Source organism: Euprymna scolopes, chromosome 7 (assembly GCF_053919585.1).
Source record: "Euprymna scolopes isolate OS-2025 chromosome 7, ASM5391958v1, whole genome shotgun sequence".
NCBI classification, from domain to species: Eukaryota; Metazoa; Mollusca; class Cephalopoda; order Sepiida; family Sepiolidae; genus Euprymna; species Euprymna scolopes.
In genome coordinates this window covers 10,096,563-10,120,459 of record NC_136488.1, presented here as the reverse complement: position 1 = coordinate 10,120,459, position 23,897 = coordinate 10,096,563, and the positions used below count along the sequence as shown (strand labels likewise).

General features: G+C 36.4%; 1 protein-coding gene across 1 annotated transcript in view; it reads right to left on the bottom strand.

The window, feature by feature from the left end:
- The window catches only part of LOC145279606 (uncharacterized), a 252,269-nt gene extending 250,185 nt beyond the window's left edge, over nucleotides 1-2,084 (bottom strand). Inside the window, exon 1 of the mRNA XM_080130784.1 lies at nucleotides 1,437-2,084. Coding sequence (XP_079986910.1) covers nucleotides 1,437-1,731 — 295 coding nt within the window. The 5' untranslated portion in view covers nucleotides 1,732-2,084. The remainder of the gene's footprint in view (nucleotides 1-1,436) is intronic.
- Nucleotides 2,085-23,897: the final 21,813 nt, after the last annotated feature.

Below are 23,897 nucleotides of genomic sequence, written 5' to 3'. Positions count from 1 at the left end.
CTTTTACATCTAGGGATCTCTAGTGTGTGGGGGTGGGATTTAACTGCCTGTCGGGTTTGTCGAGGGTGTCTACGTCGTGGGGGCAAATGTGACAACACGTATTCCAAACGCATGTTGTGTAAAAGCATTTGGTCTGAGAAGTCATTAGAATAGCAGTCTCTCAAACCAAAGATAACTTTAAGACAAAGGTAAATTAGAGCGAAGAGATTTTACCAAAACTGTTAAAAATTAAGGCACGGATTACTGAACATTTTTCTAAACATCAGATTAGAAATATGTTTCGATATTTGCGGACCAAATTCAAACTTGAAGTTATCATGTTGGTGAATATGACAATCTGTACATATCATGTATTGATAGGATTTTCAAATAATAATAGTATATGTCTTGTAATATTGGTCAGCTAATGAAGTAAATTAAATTCTTTTTTCATGTAATATGTGCTTTGTAGATCCACAAATCCAAAGGCACGAATAATTCTAATAATTTCTAATATTACTCTAAAAGGCAATTTCTTCGCCTTCTTATTCAAAAGAACGTCTTGCGACTGCACTCGGTGTCTGCTGCTAAACCAACACATGCGATTAAACTTTCTGGTGTTCCGAATATAAGTTTTCTTTAAATTTGCTGATTAGAAATGTTTTCAGGGATTTAAATCGAATTATGTTTGAACTGAATAAATTAATTTCGTCTACAAATTAAAGATATTTTTCATATAATATTCTTTTAAAATAAATCTTTAATTTGTGAAAATTATACTATAGTTATAATTAGCATGTTTGTGTGTTGTTGTGTTTTGTTTTGTTTTTTTTTGTTTTTTGTTTTGAAGTTGTTGTTTTTTCTCAAAACAAATCTATGAATTATATATTACTGTTTTTTTTGTTTTTTTTTAGTCTTTTTTTTAATTTTTGACGCAGTGGACAGAGCTGTTGAATCTCTACTGTTCCAGGTGAGTATTGTCTGAAGTAGCGATTTCTATCCTATCCAAAGAAGAAGGCCAGAGGATTAGTTGGCCGAAACGTAGTGAAACAACAGCTATGAAGATGAGGATAACAGTCCGAAAATAAATAAATAAATGTACTAATGTTTTAAACATGTATGTTATAATCCTGATAATGTGTTTTATGTTTTTATCTTTTGCTTTTTTTATTCTTTGTTTGTTTTTTGTTTTGTTTTTGTTTTGTTTTTTGTTTTGTTTTGTTTTTCTTCCTTTTTTTGTTTGTTTTTTTTTATTTTTGTAATTTGCGGGCCGAACAAAATCATTGCGCGGGCCGGATGTGGTGACACCTTGATTAGAAGATAAAAGATCAGCACCAAACACGACGGTTGAAAAGAAAAAGGAAATATTAACACAACCAAGAGAACATGTTTTAAAAGTTTAACAAATAAAAAAGAAATCAAGAAAAGATGCTTTGATAACCTTTGGGGGGACTTACCCGAAATTTTATCACACATGCGCATTAGTCCGGCATCCTGGGCGAACAGGTAGTCCGGCTTTGCAGTGTGGTTGTCTTTATCCGGGAAATGATCCACTCTAAATATCTTTGCTGTTTCATTAGGATTGACCAGTGTCACCGTGTAAGCACCGCTGTGGTTTTTCCCCAACAGTGCGGTCTCACTGTACCGGTAGTACTCCCAGGTGTCGGTACCCATTGGAATCACTATGAAGAGCGAACCGAGGCCTCCAAGAAACATGGCGCAAAGTGATACCAGTATGAGAGGGTTAGCCATGGTCGTTAGCCATAACAACACCACATCAGAGAAGGGTAAAAGATACTTCTTGCCGAGATTCGTCCGACGGACGACGGTGTTGCGACGTGCACCGTAGCCACGTTTGAAAAGGTGGGCTGGGTTGAACAAGAAAGACAGACAGACAGAAACAGCGTTCGAATTGTTTTGATTATTCGAACATTATAAAAAAAGATAATCCGAAATAGGATGCTGCGCGGGAAGCTGAATCCGAGGTCGATTGGGAAATATATGTATGCATATATATGTATATACATATATATATATCCAAAAAAACAAAGCGGTACTATAAACAAAAAACCATCACATTGGCTAACGCACGTAAGTAAACGAATAAGCCTGCTGGGCAGGTGAGGAGATGAGATGCGGAAAAACAACTGGAGTGAGAGGTGGCTAAGGTGTACAAGCCGGGGTGGGTTGGGTTGTATTGTTATCGTTAGGCTTATAACGGGTGAACACGTCTGACAGTCAAGGGAGAGGATTGTTTTGTGGAGCAGAAAGAGTGATGGGCGCGCACATGCTTCTGTGTGTGTGTGTGTGTGTGTGTGTGTGTGTGTGTGTGTGTGTGTGTGTGTGTGTGTGTGTGTGTGTGTGTGTGTGTGTGTTTTGGCGAGCACAAACCGATGTGCTTAAGCAAGACTAGAAGAAAGAGAAAAGAGGCAAGAAAGGGTAGGGAGAAATAAAATAATTAAAACGAAGAGAGAGAACAAGAGGGACAAAAAGAGAAAACGACAGTTTGTTACCTAACACTATGAAAAGGAGATGGGTTAAAGAGAGAGGGATAGAGAGAGAATTACAGAGAGAGAGAGAGAGGGGGAGAATGGAAAGGAACAGAGCGAGATATAGAGAGGTGGAGAGAGAAGGGTTTAAAAAATTACAGTACGATACGTAAAAAAATAAAAAGGATATGTAGTCGTAAAGCGAGAAAGGGGCGGGGGGACAATAATCAAAATCAAGAGAGAACAAGAGAGACTACAGTAAGATAGTAAATACTATAAAAAAGAAGAGAGATGGAAATATATAGAAAGAAAGAGAAATAGAGAGGGAAACAGAGAGAGGAATAAGACTTATAGTTATATACGAAAACCTATCAAAACGATATGTAGTCATAGAGAGGGGGGGAACGGAAAAGGGATAAAAAGAGAAATCAATATACAAGAGACGCGAGCAGAAACAACATATGAGACGCCACCAAGCGTGTGTTAATGGATAGCGATCAAGGTTAGCAGGGTAAATTTTAGTGAGTTCGATCCTCAACAAACACTCTACACTATGGGAAGGGTAGGGGAACAATATAAATGTATTAAATTAAGGTAGTTTTCTGGAGTAATCTCCATCAAGTTTCGTTCTTCCAATAAAAACGTTCTCATCGATTGAAGAAAAATAGCTGTTTCTTAATTTAGATGCTACGAACAAAGATTAATATTGTAGTAAAATAGTACCTATTTACTATGCCTCCCCACAGGACAGAATTAGACACCAGGGTCGTTTTTAAGTAACGTGTTCGTAACATTTATTGAGATTGTCGGACTGACTTCCTCATCTTGGTTGTTATAGTCTATAACAACCAAGATGAGGAAGTCAGTCCGACAATCTCAATAAATGAAAACACCTCATCTAAAAAATACAGACAATTACTATGTGTTCGTAACAGTTCAAACCTCTCTCGGACCCCCACGCTATATGGTATTGTCGAAAAGCAACAAACAAACAAAAATAAATAAATCCGACTCAGTTTTTTTTTTTCTGTTTTAGGAAACGGCAGTTATTATAATTACTTTCTAAACAATTCTTGCTTCTTTTTTTTTCTAACTGTTCATTTTGTCTGCCATGAGAGCCAATGGTCAGAGAGCTTAAAAGTCTCTCGCCACTATCACGGGACCACACGTCCATTTCACCCGGTCTTCATTTCTTTTCCTCGCCACGTGATTATTATTCTCTCCTTTTTTCCTTTTGTTCTCACGCAAGTGGCCAATATACTAAACCCAAAGGATGATGCCGATTGACTCTCTGTGAAAAGAAAAGACGGAGGAAGAGGACTGATTGTGAAAAAAGAATTAGAACAATACATAATGCAGAACACCGAACGAATGATTATCGCAGCAAGACGCACTGAAAAAACGAACAAACCAGAAAAAAGAGAGGTAAGTAATAAGACGAGTAAAGAAAAATGGAAAATAAATAAGCTACTCGGACGATTCATAAGGATGACAAAAGATGATACAAACGAAAACACTTGGACATGGCTATAAAAAGGGAATCTAAACAGAAACTAAATTCCTCATAACAGCCGCACAAGATACCGCGATTAGAACAAACCATATAAAACAAGAATCCACAAGATGTAAGAAACAGTAAATGCAGACTCTGTGGACAAAGAGACAAAACAATAGATCACATAATAAGCGAATGCGAAGAATATGAAAATAGACACGATAAAGTGGGGAAAGCAGTACACAGTGAATTATACAGACAATTGCATCTTGACGGACAAATACTACAAACACAACTCGGCAACAGTAGTTTAAAACGGGGGTCATAGAATCTTATGGGACATGAATGTACAAACAGATAAAACCATCCAAGCAAGAAGACCAAATGTCATGATAGTTAAAAAGAAGGAAAAGCTCTGTTAGATCCAGCAGATCACAGATTGAAAGCTAAGGAGACATAGAAGCGGAGCAAATGGTTAGAGAGTTGAAATGGGATACGGTAGATGAAGAAAATTAAGATAACACCACTAATAGTACGACCACTAGGAACAATCCCGGAAAAACTTTAAAAAAAAAAAAGAATACGAAAGATTAGAATCAAAGGAATAGCTGAAAAGATACAACAAATAAAAATGATCAAAACTGCAGAAATATTAAGGAAACCCCTTGAATGCGGAGACTAATGCACATGAGCTACAAATGTAAGCTGGCATATAAAAACTGCTACAGATTAAAAACAACGAAACATCACATAGAATAATAAAACTGAAAGAGCATCATTGTAAGTTAACCCCCCACACCCCTGTCCTCTCCAAAAAAAGACTTCTTTTGCAGTGTCGCCATACAATAGTGCCACACCGAATAATCGAGGATGGTCAATGATGATGGAAAAACTGGGGAGAAAAAGCACTAACCAAACCTCCACTAGATGAATACGAAGACAACTGGAACCTTGGATTGTTTATTACCACTCAGATTCACGCTACGAATGAGAAATCAACGGTAAACGGTTGTTACGGTAAGCAAACTGATTTGCAATAGTTTCCAAAAATGTGGTGAGTACTAGAAATCTGGGGAGACTTGTTGTCACTTAGACTCCAGGGAATACCTCACGTTGATCTCAAAGAAAATTCTTTAATGTGTGAAATCTCCTAGTGAATAATAATAATAATAATAAGAAGAAGAAGAAGAAGAAGAAGAAGAAGAAGAAGAAGAAGAAAACCGCTGAAATATTAAGAAAACCCCTAGAGTGTGGAAACCAACAAGCAGGAGTACCAATTGTGGGCCAGACAAACTGCTGCAAAGGCAAAACATGAAGCACTAAATGGAACCAAGAACACTGAAACCGCATATCTAGCAGTTCTCTAACTCAACAAGCCCGTTGCTACATCATTGTCCCTCTCCAAAAAGAGTGAGCCCAAATAACCAAGTAGAGTCAAAGAGGAAGGAAAGATCGATGAACTGATCAGACCTCAGCCGAATAAGTGCGAAGAGAACTGGGACCTTAGAGAGGCTTATTACCACTCAATTCCCAGCAAAGACCAATAGCTGCTGCCAACGAGAAATCAATGGCAAGCAGCTGTTGCGATAATGTAAATTTATTTATGAATGTTATCGAAAGAGGTGGGGAATACTGGAAACCTGGGCGACTTGTTGTCACTCAGCTTCCAGGGAACACCACAGGCTAGTTTAAGGGAAAGATCTCTGAAGATCTGTGTGGAAGTTCTTTATGAGCCAATAATAATAATAATAATAATAATAATAATAATAATAATAATAATAATAATAATAATAATAATAATAATAATAATACAAAAAACATGGAAACTGAAACTATGAAACAACGGAACTTAACGAAAATGGTGCAGCTGAAGTAGAAAACATCATACAACTTATGAACGAAGAAAAAACAAAACTTCCATCTTTAAGGGACCAATAGTGGAAGAAATTAAAAGCAGAAACGAGAAAGTGAAGAAGTTCCTCTCGTACATTCCAACAGATAATATTACAGACTTAAACAATTTAATTTATGCAGGAGCCAAGACAGTAAGTATGAAGGTTAAAACAAAAAAAAAGCAGGATAAGAAAATGGACCCACAAAACTTGGATGGAAAATGAGGCTTAAAATCCAGATCAACAAACTATAAAAAGAAGTAAAAAACGATAAACAAGATGAAAACAACTAGAAGAGGATGCAGGGAAAGGCTAAACAAGAAACAAGAAGCATTGAAGCAAAAAAAAAGGAGATTAAGACGATGCCGGTACAAATCTGAATAGTGGAAGCAAAAAAGGGCCTTTGAAAAAAAATGAAAGCCAATTTAACTAGAATGTAAATGGAGGAAAAACAAAAACAGAACATTCGGGCCCAACAAAAACAAAACGCTACTGGAGCCAGATATAGGAAGCGCGAAAGGATCACAATAGAAATGGAGAATGACTAAAAGAAATGAAAAATGAGTAATAGCAAATCGAAGGAACAGAGAATGAAATCAGCAAGGAAACCGTCATAACAACCCTACAAAAAATAGCCAACTGGAGAGCACAAAGTCATGACAGAATACATACGTATTAGTTTGAGAAATTCACATGAAAGGCTAGTTCAGCACCTGAAAAGATCTATCCACGGAGCACATGTACTAGAATGGATGTACTAGAATGGATGTACTAGAATGGATGACCAAAGGTAGAACCACATTGATGTAAAAAGACGGAGAAAAAGGGACTATCCCTTAGCAACTACAGACCAATAACCTGTTTACCTACAATGTTAAAAATACTAACTGCATAACCGAGGAAACAAATTTATCATTCCCTTCATAATCGCGGACTACTCCCATATGGACAGAAAGGGTGCCAACAAGAAAAAAGAGGAACGCATGACCTATTATACATACTAAAGGATCATGAAGGAGGTAAAAAGTAATAAAACATTTAGCCATAGCATGAATCGACTACGAGAAACTGTATAACAGGATCCCGCAAACATGGATAATAGAATACTTGAAAATGTACAAAATACTAGGCAAGATAATCAAGTTGACAGAAAATACAATCAAAACCTGGAGACTTGAAATGACAGCTGATGGACAACTGAGATTGAAATACAAAGAGGAATCTTCCAAGGTGATTCCCTATCACTACTACTGTCCATCATTGCCATGATGCCCCTGAACAATATACTAAGAAAATGTCAAGCCGGATACAAGTTCACTAATACAGATGAAAAAATGAACCACCTAATGTACATGGATGACTTGAAATTGTTTGCAAAAACAATAACAGAACTAGAGACACTAATAAATACAACCGGAATCTTCAGCCAGGATATCCAAATGGAATTCGGTATGGAAAAGTGCGCACTTCTGATCATGAGAAGGGGAAAACTGAAAGCAAATAAAGATATGCTGAGCAAATACACAGAACTCAAGATGTGCTGAGAAAGTACACAGAACTCAAGATGTGCTGAGCAAGTACACAGCTCAAAGGGATCTAGAAAATGAAGAAAGTCAAAATGACACCACTAATAGTTGGAGCGCTAGGAACAATACCGAAAATTTTGAAAAAAGAATGGAGGAGATTAGAATCAAAGGGATGACTGAGAAGATACAACTGATAACAATAATGAGAACTGCAGAAATATTAAGTAAACCCCTTGAATGCGGAGACTACAGACACATGGCCTACAGACACAAACTGTACACAGAAACGGACACAGATGTAAAAAAAAAAAAAACAAAGGAACATTACATGTAACCAGGAAAACTGAAACAGTATAATTATAAGGTACCCCAATGCACGCTTGCATTCCGGCCATCCCGTTGTGTGTGGGGGGTGACAATAAACTGGCACCACACCAAATAAGTGAGGAGGGTCAAGGAGGACGGAAAGATCGAGGAGAGAAAGCACAAGCCAGACTTACGCTGGATGAGTGCAAAGAGGACTGAGACCTTGGGGAGGCTTATTGCCACTCAAATTCCAGTCGCTGCCAACGAGGAATCAATGGCAAGTGGTTGCTGAGATAACGCAAATTCTTTTGCAAAGTTTATCGAAAGAGTTGGAGAGTATTGAAAATCTGGGATATTTACTGTCACTCAGACTCCAGAGAACGCCACAGGTTGTTCTCAAAGAGAATTCTTTTATGGTGGTCTTTGTGACTACTCTTAGTGAGTAAATAATAATAATAATAATAATAATAATAATAATAATAATAATAATAATAATAATAATAATAATAAACTACAACAGAAGTAACACGGTAAAATAAAAACAATAAAAGAACACCACAGGGAATGAAAAAACTGAAAACGTATAATTGTAAGTTACCGCTTCTCCTCGCCCCCAAACTTCTCTGCATCATCTGACACCACACCAAATAGTCATGAAAAGTAAAGGAGAGGGAAAGACTGAGGGGAGAAAGCATTAACCAAACCTCCACTGGATGAGTGCGAAGTAAAGTTAAGTAAATCGAAAGACGTGAAGAGTTCTGGAAATCTAGGAAGACTTGTTATCACTTAGACTCCAAGGAACGCCATAAGTTGTTCTCGAGAATAATTCTTTGATCATTGTCTGTGTGAACACTTTCTTTATAAATTATAATTCAACGTGAAATCAGGTCTCACTTTATAAAAATAAAATAAAAATTGAGAAACACTTTTTTGAGTAATATTGAATGAACACTAGAAATGATTCCGCTTCTGCAGAATATCGTTTGATATTAACAAAGACAGTAAGGAAGTGGTAGTAGGAAGGCAGGCTCGAACCCGTACCGCGAAGGAGAAGAAGAACGGGGAAAAAACCTGACGTCTTTACTGTTACGACCACCGTCAAACTGGAAGGTACGTAGGTTTAAATTAAGGATAGACAATCGAAAAGAGGGGATGACTTTCGAAAATATCGGCGAAAAAAGTGACCCCTCCTTGTAGAAAAGTGCCCAGTTGAGGGTGAAGAAATTAATGTTTTTAGCCAATTTTTCGGTATTTTGTCGTCTGAAGGGTCGAGCTTCAAAACGAAACTGATCTTGTGAAAATCCGTCGCCTCTGTCGAAAGTTTTAGTCAGACATGTAAACATACATACATACATTTATATATTGGTAACTCAAAATTTTCGACCAAAACGGATCAAAAACCTTGCCTTATCTCTAAAAACAATTTTTCTTTTATTAAAGAAGAAAAACGATTATATGGTCAAACTATTAAAAAAAAGCCAACTCTCAACAATTAATAATGGTATTACGCGCAGTGGTATTCAAATGTTTTATATATATATATATATATATATATATATATATATATATATATATATATATACTAGAACGTTTTTATCTTAATTTCTACCTTATTGTGCACAATGTGGAAACTGTGAATTTAGCGCAATAGTTAAATGAAACGAATCATATAATAAGAAAACATAAACTTAAAAATTAATGAGTGAACGTTTGTTTTTCAAAGGAATATGCAAATTAGTTATGACCTTCATGTAGTCGCTCGCATATCCATGACTGGTATATCAAGAAGTTTGTTTTAATAATATCTAAATAGAAAAACTAGGATTTTAATATCAATTTCAATGCGAAAAAAATACTCAGCTTCACAGGAATATAAAAGATTTCACTCCATTCCACTAAAAGAATAGCGGTTTCGCGTCGAGTGTTTATTTCAAGAAATGCGGCGAGGGTTGACGTATTCTGTGTCCTTTCTCACATGCGACTTGAAAAGCAATGAATAATAATAAATAGGGTTGTGACAACAGAATATTATTTTCATTCTTTTGACTCTCGGGTATATATACGACACAGTTAGACACAATTAATCAACCGATAACCACATCAGTCTATATAAAAACACATAAGATATTAACGGATATATACTTAAGAGTCAAAACAATGAAAAGAATATGCTGTTTTCACAGCCCTAATGATAAATGTTGTGAGAAGCATTGGAAAAAAATCTGTTGGATATTTGGTATTATTCGAATTACTGTTCTCATCTTCAGTCATTCCTGTAATGTTATGACCCTTTACGCTGTGGTCATAGCGTAGTGTCTGTTAACTGTGGCAAGCGGGGTCAAGGGTCAAAACATTATTATTAATGTTATTGTATTCTTGTTAATTGATTTGAGCGACGGATGGTCGCTGGATCAGTTATTATGATTAGAAGAATAAACAATTAAATTACGAAAGAAATGATTGACGTGCGAATCGCAAAAATAATGTGAAAATAGAAAATATATGTAAACATTATTTTGGGGTTTTGAATAAACAAATAACTGTGGATTAGATTGGTATGAGACACGTAATTAGGTGACGTAAGAGAACACGTGATGTAGTTGGTTTTGAAGAGATTCAGGGAGTTGAGGATTGACCACCAGAGCAGACAGACGTCTAGACAAGGGTGGACAGATAGCTAGGAGCGGGCTGTAAGAATAGAAAATGTAGAAACTGCAGATCCTGTGAAAACCAATTGAGACAGCTGTAATAAATTTATATTACAAAAATATAAAGATTTGTTTTAATGGTTTCACAAAGAAGAATAGATGTCTCAATTATATGGTGCTGATCGCTTCATCGTTGTCACGGAACAGCGGGAAGATACAAAAGAAATCTTCAAGAAAAAAAGGTATGAAGCATATATTATTCTTCTTACATATGAACTGTAAAAATATCCCGTGTGATAAGTCTGATACAACATGACTCGGTTTACACGTCAATATCATGTCCCCTGGCTAACAACATACATACGATTTATACGTTTATTATCTGTCTGTTAAAAGAACAATATCTTACATCCACTAGATAACACATGACACGTTTTAATATATCATCTGCCTCCAATATAAGTCAATATACAACAAACGCTCATTTGGTGTCCGCTTACCAGTTTGCATCGACGATGCGATATCGAACCTGGGGTGAAAAATACCACGTGGAAGCATGTCCTGAAAATGGAATGGAGATTACGTGTCAAGAAAAAAAAAAGACAAAAAAAAACACATAAAACACAATAAAATTTCTGGAAAAAAAGAAAAAAGCAAGAACAATAGAAAAAAAGCAATACACATGTACAACCTTTTCCCGAAGAAAGAACAGAAAGACATACAGACACACAGATATAAAACTTTATATATAGAAAATAGTTTAGAAAAAATGTTATCGTATTAGAAATAAGCTCGTTATGGACAGAAGAAAAACATTACTTAATGTAAAAATTAGAAGAAAAAAAAGAATTACGTTATTCTGTTAAAAACAATGGACCAATGAGAGAGAGACAGAGATAGTAAGAAAATGTAACGGGAACACGCACATATGAAATTGTTTTGAATTGTGTCAATCATGATTTGAAATATTTACACCGTTGCAGAAATTTATAGAGGAAATGGCCATCGCTTGTTTTGAACTGGTTTAAAAAAGAAAAGAAAGAAAAGAAAAAAGAAAAAAGAATTGATGCTCTTTTTCAGGTCAGAAGCAATGGACAGTTTCTGTAAATCGTGAACATTGTTTTTCCAGTTTTAACGGCATTTTTTAACATTTTTTTAAGGACTGAAGAAGCTTGTTTTATGTAATTACTTAGAATCTACTTACATCTAAACAATATGATATAAATGCGGGGTGCCCCAGGGTTCTATCCTTGAACCTCTATTGTTCCTGATATTCATAAATGACCTCCCCGACAACATTGCCTCTGAGATGGGTATATATGCTGATGACACTACACTCTGTGGCAGGCACGACAGGAAGACGAATGAACACATTTCTAAAGAAATGGCAGAAACACTAGAGGAAGACCTCCAATCTGTAGTGGAATGGGGACAAAAGTGGTTGGTCGCGTTCAATGCTGCCAAGACTAAACTAGTTTCATTCAATAATTACAAGAAACCCTCTCTACCACCCATAGCAATGGCCAACGACTCTTTATCTGAGAGTCCATCTTTCAAACTCCTTGGTCTAACATTCACAGGAAACATGAGTCGGAACAATTACATTGAAGGCATTGCCAGGGCCGCTGCAAGAAAGGTGGGCTCTCTCTACCGTGCTAGAAAACTACTAACACCCGAAAGTATCCTGTACCTCTATAAGGCCACCATTCGCCCATGTATGGAGTATTGCTGCCACATCTGGGCTGGTGCATCTGCTACTAGTCTCTCGCTCCTTGACAAGGTTCAAAAGAGAGTCGCAAACCTGATAGGCCCTGAACTGGCATCTAAGCTTCAGCCTCTGTCCCATCGACGAAATGTTGCATCCCTCTGCCTTTTCTACAAGTATTTTAGTGGTGAATGCTCTGACGAACTGCAATCACTTGTGCCCCCACGACGTGAGCACCCTCGACAAACCCGACAGGCTGCTAAATCCCACCCCCACACTGTAGAGATCCCTAGATGTAAAAGATCTTTTTACTCCAATAGTTTCTTCCCCAGAACCGCTCGACTCTGAAATTCCATTCCACGTCCCTGCTTCCCCAACAGTACTGACGTGCAGAAGTTCAAGTGTAACGTGAACCGACACCTTGCTGCCCAAATCCCTACATAGTACCTCAGTAATTGTTGCCCCTGATAGTAGCCCCCTACACCAAAGTGGCAATGTGCCTTGTTTGGGGTGAAAATGTAATTAAAAAAAAAAAGTTAATGTTCATTATTAGAAAAAATGTGTATTGATGATTTGATATTGTATTATATAATGTATAATTGTTGTTTTCCAGGAGTCTGTTAAATGTTAATTAAAAAAAATTAAAAAAATCAGAAGATTAGATTAAGATAAACTGGTCGGCCTAGTCAAATTAGAATTTAAAAGGGGACAGGATTAAATTTACGTAGGCGGTTAACTATTTTTTTTCTTTTGAAAGAGATTCACAGGACCCTGCAAGGGGGATTTTTTCATAGGTTTTCCGATTATGAAAAATGCTATTTTCGCCGTCTGTATGTAGGTTGAGGCGAGAAGTATAGGAAAAATGTATGCCGTACATATTTGAAAATAGGTGGGAAAGGAGTGTAATGTTATGACCCTTTAGGTTGTGATCATAGCGTAGTATCTGTTAACTGTGGCAAGCGGGGTCAAGGGTCAAAACATTATTATTATTGCTATTGTATTCTTGTTAATTGATTTGAGCGACGGAATAAACAAATAACTACATCCACTAGATAACACATGACACGTTTTAATACATCATCTGCCTCCAGTATAAACCAATATACAACATTCCCAGAACGTTTCCGCTGATGAAACCTCCGATTTTCTTTAAGTGTATCCTGTCGAATTCGGGAATCTTTCTGTCCAACTTCGAAACATCGGCCCATGAACTGAATGCGAAGTTAACATGCTCTCGTTCCGTCAGCCATGACCAGGTAGAAGTTTTGCTTGATTCGTAATTGTACTCTTGGTATCACCGTACTCAAGATTGAATCTTCAACCTCCATGAATATATAATATATTCTTAAACCTAGTTCCATTTTTAGACGTGCACTCCTACTGTACATTACTATAGATCAATACTTGTAACTACAATTTATTTATAAACTATACATTATAAATTTCAGAGACATAATTTAATTTATTGTTTTTAGATAATTTGCATTTTAGCTATTATATTAGTTGGGCAGGTTATCTCAATATTCCATAAGAATCTTTCACTTAATGATACAAGCACCAAAATTGGCACAAATGACGTTCAGAACATATATTTTAATAAAAGAACGTTAGCCATCAGCAAATTCATATATATAAAGTTTCGCATGGGTTCGAATACCCTATATATTAAGTTTCATGTCTGTAGACCAAAAAACTGACAGAGGAGTTTGATAGGCAAAGTTTTTTCAACAAATATATATTTACGCATACATAAGTATATATAGAAAGAGATTTGTCTTTACTATAGCCTTTTTACGCAAATATTATGCAAGTATAAATTATGTAGAATATCTGCATGAATATAATTACACGTAATAATTAACTAAAAATGATCATCCTATTCAAAAAACTAATAGGGAATTAATTGAAATGAATATTTAAAAGAATATGCAAATTAGCTAGATCTTTTGCAGATGAATGCAATTCCACGACCCATATATAACAAAGTTGTATTTTCTTTTTAAATAAATAGAAAAAAGAGTTTTAATATGAATACACAACAAAAATAATTTATATATATATGTGTGTGTGTGTGGGTGTGTGCGTGTGCGTGTGTGTGTGTGCCAACTATAGGAAAATACTTTCATTGCCTTATGGATGTCTTAAGAAAGGGAAAAGCTAAGGGAGTAAGCTCTGACAAAATCTAGTTTGTGATTTACTTAACACCTTTTTGGCAACTCCTACATCTATGCTGGCTCCGACTGTATAGACTTTCCTTTCCATCGGACTTTACCTACGACGCTGAAAAGAGGACCCTGGTAATTGGCCAAACCCAGGTCTCCTTATCACCTGACCAACATTGTATCTGGAAAGGCAACTCCAGTTTCGACTGTATGGCCACAACAGACGCTGTAGAACATGAGATGCAGAAAGTCATTGTCGCGTAAAACAGAAGATTGCCTTCCTCACATACTTTTATATATTGTTGATGTTAGATATTTCTCACAGCATTCGGCAAAGTCCTAAAAACTATTACAAACGATATTGGTGTTGGAATTGTCAAGATCATTATAAAACTCTTCTCAGAATCATGTCTTAACAAGAACTAAACAATAATTATTAAAAGCAACCAAGCTATTAAAGTACTTTAATTAGTATATCGAAATAAATGTGACTTCTGTGTTAAATGTGACATCTTTCACGGATATAAAATGGTTATTTTCACGGGTTACGTTAATTAAAAAAAAAAAAGAAATACAAGCTTGTAGGCATCTAATGATCCTCATATTTTGCGTAAATGATTTAGTGTGTGAGTTAAGATGTTGAATTGTTGATCCGATTGATAACGCTATTGATCGGAGATTCTTTCTGGTGGCAAGCGAGAAAGTCAATGACTCACGTCTTTAACTAGATAATTCTGCTATCAATTTACCACAGTCTTATACAACTTTGGGATTAAATGCGCGGGGATTTTCAAAAGTAATGTTTCCTATTTTAAAAGATCGACGTGTGGCTAGAGGTTAATATTAGTATAGGAACTATGGAACGATCGTTCATGACTATTTGCATATTCATAAGGTGTCTGCTAGATGAATTCCCAGATTGCTGACACTTGTCCAGAAATAAGAACGCCTCGAGGATGAATTTTGATACGTGCTAAGAAGTCGATAGATTGTCTGCTCTAATCGGGAAACCATCATAGTGAACCTGGAGGAAGCATCACATAACTTTATCGATTTTCGATATTTATTCGAGGCATTCCGATATAAAACCTATCTAAGAATAGTCTTAGACACATAAATTACATTTGTGTGAAATTAAAAAAAGAGGCCAACCCGTTTTGGAGTCCATAGAGAACGCATATACAGACACATACAGACACACACACATACAATGTGCTTTATATAAAAGTAGAGATTTTCAATCTTTCGATAATATCGTTCAAATGACAAGCAATTCGTCTCATTAACTTTCATCCTCGAATAAGTTATAGTCTTGATAAATAGTGACTCGTTAGTAAAATAGAGAGAAGTACACATACGTGTTAATCAAGTGCGTGCGTTTTCTCAGATGGATCGAAGAAAAGGGCTAGAAAACACACAAAACTGAAAGAGAGGTAGATCGGGTGGTGGAGATGTATGGCGGGGGTATGAGCAAAAGATGTGTGATGGAAGGAGTAAATGTGTCAACTTTGCCAATATTGCATTCATCGAGATGAAAAGGAAATCAGGCTGTGAAGGGACATTTTGCTACGGATGGCTGAATGCCAAGCAGGTGGCTGACCGTTATTACTGGCACATGTCGGGCAGTTATAAACGTTTGCTGTTACTCAAATCATTAGCGGTATCATTTTATTCTTAGCTAGTAGTAGTAGTAGTAGTAGTAGTAGTAGTAGTAGTAGTAGTAGTAGTAGTAGTAGTAGTAGTTTTTGCTGCTATTGTTGCTGTTGTTGTTGTCATTTACTTACTAGACGTTTTCGTACAGATCATTATCAGTGATTGCTTACTGACAACAGCAAGTGGTGTTCCCTGGAATCTGAGCGACAACAAGTCTACCCAGATTTCCAGCACTCTCTACCTCTATCGATAATGCGTTACCAACAGCTGTTAACCATTGCTTTTTGACTGGCAACGATGGCTCGCCTTCTCTAAAATTTGAATAGCAATAGGCCTTTCCAAGTTCCTAGTACACACTGCACACTTCCGGTAGAGGTACGATCGGTGTTCTCATTTCTTGGCCTTTCTATCTTTTTTTACGTTTCACAAACACTTTGTGTAATTCTTCTCTGTATTCTTATCTTTGTCAGATGTTATCCCCCGGATGTTTAAATTTTAAGCATTCAGAGTAGTAGTAGTAGTAGTAGTAGTAGTAGTAGTAGTAGTAGTAGTAGTAGTAGTCATGCCTTTCGTCCTTCGTTGCACATGACTTTAATTTCTCGCACATCAGTCTTTTAACATTGTTCTCATTAATAATGACTATTGGCTTTCTCTGAAATATGAGTGAAAACCAGCATTCCAAGGATTTCAGTGGCCTTCTAATGGAGGATAAGGTGGTTCTCCCACAATTTTTTTTTTTTCGGAAAAAAATGTATTAGGTGTTTTTTTTTCGTGGATGAGTTTGTCCGTTTATATTATTACGTCATATATAATGTGTTATCTTTTATTTTCCAATACTGACTCTTGTCTATGCCTGTATTAGTTGTCTGCATGATCAAGATGCTGTCCTTTACACAGTTCAGGGTGGACAAACTTCCTAAACCAGTTTTATCTATTCTATATTTCTTTTGAGCTAGCTTGCTGCAATCAATCGTGTTGTCGCTTACAGTTCCGTTTCTTTGTCCACATAGTCTATATTTACTGGGTTTTGCCTCTTTTTACTTTTTTATGTAGTTCATTTAACTCACAGTAGCGATTTTATTTCTTTTCAAGTGTTTTCCCTTTGTCATGTACATGTTTTTACATGTGTATCTTTTGCTCCAATTATAAATACTCCGTGTAGCTGTTTCTGTTCCCATTTCTTTTACTTCGCTTTCCAATTTCACTTCTTTTGTATTATATCATTTTACCGTGTCCGTCGGCGATAATCAGCGTCTGTGTATTGTATTCGATATTTGTGTAGTCTTTTTATTGCATCATTTAAGCAATTTTTAATGCTTTATAAATTTTCTTTACCTTCTTTTTCCATAGTCAATTAATATCACACTTCGCGTTCATTCTGTTTTTTGACCCAGCTTCTCATGTACTCTTTTGTTCAATTTAAGAATGATTCTGGGTTGCTTAATGAAAATACTGCATGATTATTATCGTTTTGCTATATAATTTAATCTTAAGAAATTTTGATATTCTTCGAATGTATTCTTTTTAATCATATCTTTCATTGTTGTTGCTTTGATGATAACCGCTTCCAAATGCGGTTACAATTACTGATACAGGGTAATATGTCTAGGACTACACTTGCGTACTGGTGAACACATCGGGTCTTGACCTGTTACACTGCTGCCGTTTGACCAGGATACGACTCCGGTGTCTTCTTCATTTCACTCGTTACATTTTTCTGTTGAAACAAAAGTGACGGTGAAACATCTTTTGCGAGTGTCCGTGTACGTCACAACTTGAGTTTGGGGTGAAAAACTGCTCGAAAGGTTTAAATTTCCGTTGATGCTGTATACGAGAATCAAGTCCTCTTACATCCCCCACTGCTGAACTCCATCTTTTTAGCTAAGCATGGAGAGTTTCGTCACCATCCTGCTTGCCAATCGTTGACCGGGCTCTTGTTGAAAATGTTTTGCTTAAATATTGTGGTAAATTAGAAATTAATGTAAGTTAGTTATCCTTTTTTCATTTGTTTGTTTGGATTAGTCTTTCTTCGTATTTCCTTTTCACTTCTTTTATGGCAGTTTGACGTTGGATTTATACATCGAGATGCGATTCGGACAAATGCTTACACGCAAATGGCTCGAATTGCTACTTTCTTTCTTTTTCTGCTTCGTTTGAATTCGCTTTCTTCGACACTTCCAAGAGACAGTTAGTTTTCATAGGAAAGTGTTACCTCAAAATATTTTGCCACCAATAAAATCATTTCACAGTCCAAAAATAACAAGTCTATGTCAAAATAACAGGCCGGTGCGAACTTAGAAGCTTCTATAAAACAGTGAATTGAAATCAAAGTTTTTCTAGTTGATTTGCGCCTTGATTCTTCGCATCAACAATACCCATCATAGAAGACTGGAATGTTTCACACTGAAATTTCTTTAAAGCGATTGCTATGTATCCAGTAAACTCAGTCACCTAGAAGTTAAACTCATACACATATTCACTTAGAAAGAATATGTCCGGTTTCGTCTCCTATAATTGGGTTTCAGCCTCTGGAAGGTTGGAACGTAGACCCCTGACGTTGGAGAAGGAGACATGGTAGTAGGGGTTTACGTTGGAGGATGTGGTTCTAGGTTTATTCGTGTTTTTTTTTTGTTTTGTTTTGTTTTTTTTAGATATTTCATGTTGAGGATTTTGTGATTTGTGAAACAGGTCAGCATACTTGGTTAGAGCAGGATAGAGAGGGAAAGTAAGCGAGAAAAGACATGATTTTTTGTAGCACATGATAAGATAAAGCCGTAACAATTACCTACTAGTATGGCATCGAGAGGCCCCACCAGAGACTACTGCATGGTCAAGAATCCATTCACCAAATAGCAAACACAGCGGCCCAGTACTTTGCACCTGCTGATAGGACAGCCTCCTTTGTGATAAATTCAAGGTTTGGGTCCCTGACTATCAGGCGGATAACGTCAGCCCAGATGAAATGTTTACCTCCAGCACCCTTACTAGTGACATGGCCGCAAGGATAGACATAGAAACAGAAAATTTCCGACATCTCAGACTACTGTTCACGAAGTATTACCGACCTGGAATGCAGCTTTTTCTTCACCCTTTGTCAGAAACATCACTCATTGGAAATGAGGACTGAGGGACAAAAAAGGAAACCCGAGAGTTACTGGAGCTGCCGATAAACCATCCACTGCATTAGGGACTTATTAATATCAATTTATGTGCATACACGTTTCAGTAGAGTCCCAATTCAAAGAAATCACTTCATTAGACCAAGAAAGGATCAATATTGAAACGAGAGTGGAGATTACATTCGTTTTTTATAAGATATTTTGGTGTGGTTTACGTTCTAGAAGAAAGTGAGGTGTATACTCTGTGAATGGGTCAAAACATTATTATTATTGTTATTGTATTCTTGTTAATTGATTTGAGCGACGGAATAAACAAATAACTACATCCACTAGATAACACATGACACGTTTTAATACATCATCTGCCTCCAGTATAAACCAATATACAACATTCCCAGAACGTTTCGGCTGATGAAACCTCCGATTTTCTTTAAGTGTATCCTGTCGAATTCGGGAATCTTTCTGTCCAACTTCGAAACATCGGCCCATGAACTGAATGCGAAGTTAACATGCTCTCGTTCCGTCAGCCATGACCAGGTAGAAGTTTTGCTTGATTCGTAATTGTACTCTTGGTATCACCGTACTCAAGATTGAATCTTCAACCTCCATGAATATATAATATATTCTTAAACCTAGTTCCATTTTTAGACGTGCACTCCTACTGTACATTACTATAGATCAATACTATTACGCAAATATTATGCAAGTATAAATTATGTAGAATATCTGCATGAATATAATTACACGTAATAATTAACTAAAAATGATCATCCTATTCAAAAAACTAATAGGGAATTAATTGAAATGAATATTTAAAAGAATATGCAAATTAGCTAGATCTTTTGCAGATGAATGCAATTCCACGACCCATATATAACAAAGTTGTATTTTCTTTTTAAATAAATAGAAAAAAGAGTTTTAATATGAATACACAACAAAAATAATTTATATATATATATATATGTGTGTGTGTGTGTGTGGGTGGGTGTGTGCGTGTGCGTGTGTGTGTGTGTGCCAACTATAGGAAAATACTTTCATTGCCTTATGGATGTCTTAAGAAAGGGAAAAGCTAAGGGAGTAAGCTCTGACAAAATCTAGTTTGTGATTTACTTAACACCTTTTTGGCAACTCCTACATCTATGCTGGCTCCGACTGTATAGACTTTCCTTTCCATCGGACTTTACCTACGACGCTGAAAAGAGGACCCTGGTAATTGGCCAAACCCAGGTCTCCTTATCACCTGGCCAACATTGTATCTGGAAAGGCAACTCCAGTTTCGACTGTATGGCCACAACAGACGCTGTAGAACATGAGATGCAGAAAGTCATTGTCGCGTAAAACAGAAGATTGCCTTCCTCACATACTTTTATATATTGTTGATGTTAGATATTTCTCACAGCATTCGGCAAAGTCCTAAAAACTATTACAAACGATATTGGTGTTGGAATTGTCAAGATCATTATAAAACTCTTCTCAGAATCATGTCTTAACAAGAACTAAACAATAATTATTAAAAGCAACCAAGCTATTAAAGTACTTTAATTAGTATATCGAAATAAATGTGACTTCTGCGTTAAATGTGACATCTTTCACGGATATAAAATGGTTATTTTCACGGGTTACGTTAATTCAAAAAAAAAAGAAATACAAGCTTGTAGGCATCTAATGATCCTCATATTTTGCGTAAATGATTTAGTGTGTGAGTTAAGATGTTGAATTGTTGATCCGATTGATAACGCTATTGATCGGAGATTCTTTCTGGTGGCAAGCGAGAAAGTCAATGACTCACGTCTTTAACTAGATAATTCTGCTATCAATTTACCACAGTCTTATACAACTTTGGGATTAAATGCGCGGGGATTTTCAAAAGTAATGTTTCCTATTTTGAAGATCGACGTGTGGCTAGAGGTTAATATTAGTATAGGAACTATGGAACGATCGTTCATGACTATTTGCATATTCATAAGGTGTCTGCTAGATGAATTCCCAGATTGCTGACACTTGTCCAGAAATAAGAACGCCTCGAGGATGAATTTTGATACGTGCTAAGAAGTCGATAGATTGTCTGCTCTAATCGGGAAACCATCACAGTGAACCTGGAGGAAGCATCACATAACTTTATCGATTTTCGATATTTATTCGAGGCATTCCGATATAAAACCTATCTAAGAATAGTCTTAGACACATAAATTACATTTGTGTGAAATTAAAAAAAGAGGCCAACCCGTTTTGGAGTCCATAGAGAACGCATATACAGACACATACAGACACACACACATACAATGTGCTTTATATAAAAGTAGAGATTTTCAATCTTTCGATAATATCGTTCAAATGACAAGCAATTCGTCTCATTAACTTTCATCCTCGAATAAGTTATAGTCTTGATAAATAGTGACTCGTTAGTAAAATAGAGAGAAGTACACATACGTGTTAATCAAGTGCGTGCGTTTTCTCAGATGGATCGAAGAAAAGGGCTAGAAAACACACAAAACTGAAAGAGAGGTAGATCGGGTGGTGGAGATGTATGGCGGGGGTATGAGCAAAAGATGTGTGATGGAAGGAGTAAATGTGTCAACTTTGCCAATATTGCATTCATCGAGATGAAAAGGAAATCAGGCTGTGAAGGGACATTTTGCTACGGATGGCTGAATGCCAAGCAGGTGGCTGACCGTTATTACTGGCACATGTCGGGCAGTTATAAACGTTTGCTGTTACTCAAATCATTAGCGGTATCATTTTATTCTTAGCTAGTAGTAGTAGTAGTAGTAGTAGTAGTAGTAGTAGTAGTAGTAGTAGTTTTTGCTGCTATTGTTGCTGTTGTTGTTGTTGTCATTTACTTACTAGACGTTTTCGTACAGATCATTATCAGTGATTGCTTACTGACAACAGCAAGTGGTGTTCCCTGGAATCTGAGCGACAACAAGTCTACCCAGATTTCCAGCACTCTCTACCTCTATCGATAATGCGTTACCAACATCTGTTAACCATTGCTTTTTGACTGGCAACGATGGCTCGCCTTCTCTAAAATTTGAATAGCAATAGGCCTTTCCAAGTTCCTAGTACACACTGCACACTTCCGGTAGAGGTACGATCGGTGTTCTCATTTCTTGGCCTTTCTATCTTTTTTTACGTTTCACAAACACTTTGTGTAATTCTTCTCTGTATTCTTATCTTTGTCAGATGTTATCCCCCGGATGTTTAAATTTTAAGCATTCAGAGTAGTAGTAGTAGTAGTAGTAGTAGTAGTAGTAGTAGTAGTAGTCATGCCTTTCGTCCTTCGTTGCACATGACTTTAATTTCTCGCACATCAGTCTTTTAACATTGTTCTCATTAATAATGACTATTGGCTTTCTCTGAAATATGAGTGAAAACCAGCATTCCAAGGATTTCAGTGGCCTTTTAATGGAGGATAAGGTGGTTCTCCCACAATTTTTTTTTTTTTCGGAAAAAAATGTATTAGGTGTTTTTTTTTCGTGGATGAGTTTGTCCGTTTATATTATTACGTCATATATAATGTGTTATCTTTTATTTTCCAATACTGACTCTTGTCTATGCCTGTATTAGTTGTCAGCATGATCAAGATGCTGTCCTTTACACAGTTCAGGGTGGACAAACTTCCTAAACCAGTTTTATCTATTCTATATTTCTTTTGAGCTAGCTTGCTGCAATCAATCGTGTTGTCGCTTACAGTTCCGTTTCTTTGTCCACATAGTCTATATTTACTGGGTTTTGCCTCTTTTTACTTTTTTATGTAGTTCATTTAACTCATAGTAGCGATTTTATTTCTTTTCAAGTGTTTTCCCTTTGTCATGTACATGTTTTTACATGTGTATCTTTTGCTCCAATTATAAATACTCCGTGTAGCTGTTTCTGTTCCCATTTCTTTTACTTCGCTTTCCAATTTCACTTCTTTTGTATTATATCATTTTACCGTGTCCGTTGGCGATAATCAGCGTCTGTGTATTGTATTCGATATTTGTGTAGTCTTTTTATTGCATCATTTAAGCAATTTTTAATGCTTTATAAGTTTTCTTTACCTTCTTTTTCCATAGTCAATTAATATCACACTTCGCGTTCATTCTGTTTTTTGACCCAGCTTCTCATGTACTCTTTTGTTCAATTTAAGAATGATTCTGGGTTGCTTAATGAAAATACTGCATAATTATTATCGTTTTGCTATATAATTTAATCTTAAGAAATTTTGATATTCTTCGAATGTATTCTTTTTAATCATATCTTTCATTGTTGTTGCTTTGATGATAACCGCTTCCAAATGCGGTTACAATTACTGATACAGGGTAATATGTCTAGGACTACACTTGCGTACTGGTGAACACATCGGGTCTTGACCTGTTACACTGCTGCCGTTTGACCAGGATACGACTACGGTGTCTTCTTCATTTCACTCGTTACATTTTTCTGTTGAAACAAAAGTGACGGTGAAACATCTTTTGCGAGTGTCCGTGTACGTCACAACTTGAGTTTGGGGTGAAAAACTGCTCGAAAGGTTTAAATTTCCGTTGATGCTGTATACGAGAATCAAGTCCTCTTACATCCCCCACTGCTGAACTCCATCTTTTTAGCTAAGCATGGAGAGTTTCGTCACCATCCTGCTTGCCAATCGTTGACCGGGCTCTTGTTGAAAATGTTTTGCTTAAATATTGTGGTAAATTAGAAATTAATGTAAGTTAGTTATCCTTTTTTCATTTGTTTGTTTGGATTAGTCTTTCTTCGTATTTCCTTTTCACTTCTTTTATGGCAGTTTGACGTTGGATTTATACATCGAGATGCGATTCGGACAAATGCTTACACGCAAATGGCTCGAATTGCTACTTTCTTTCTTTTTCTGCTTCGTTTGAATTCGCTTTCTTCGACACTTCCAAGAGACAGTTAGTTTTCATAGGAAAGTGTTACCTCAAA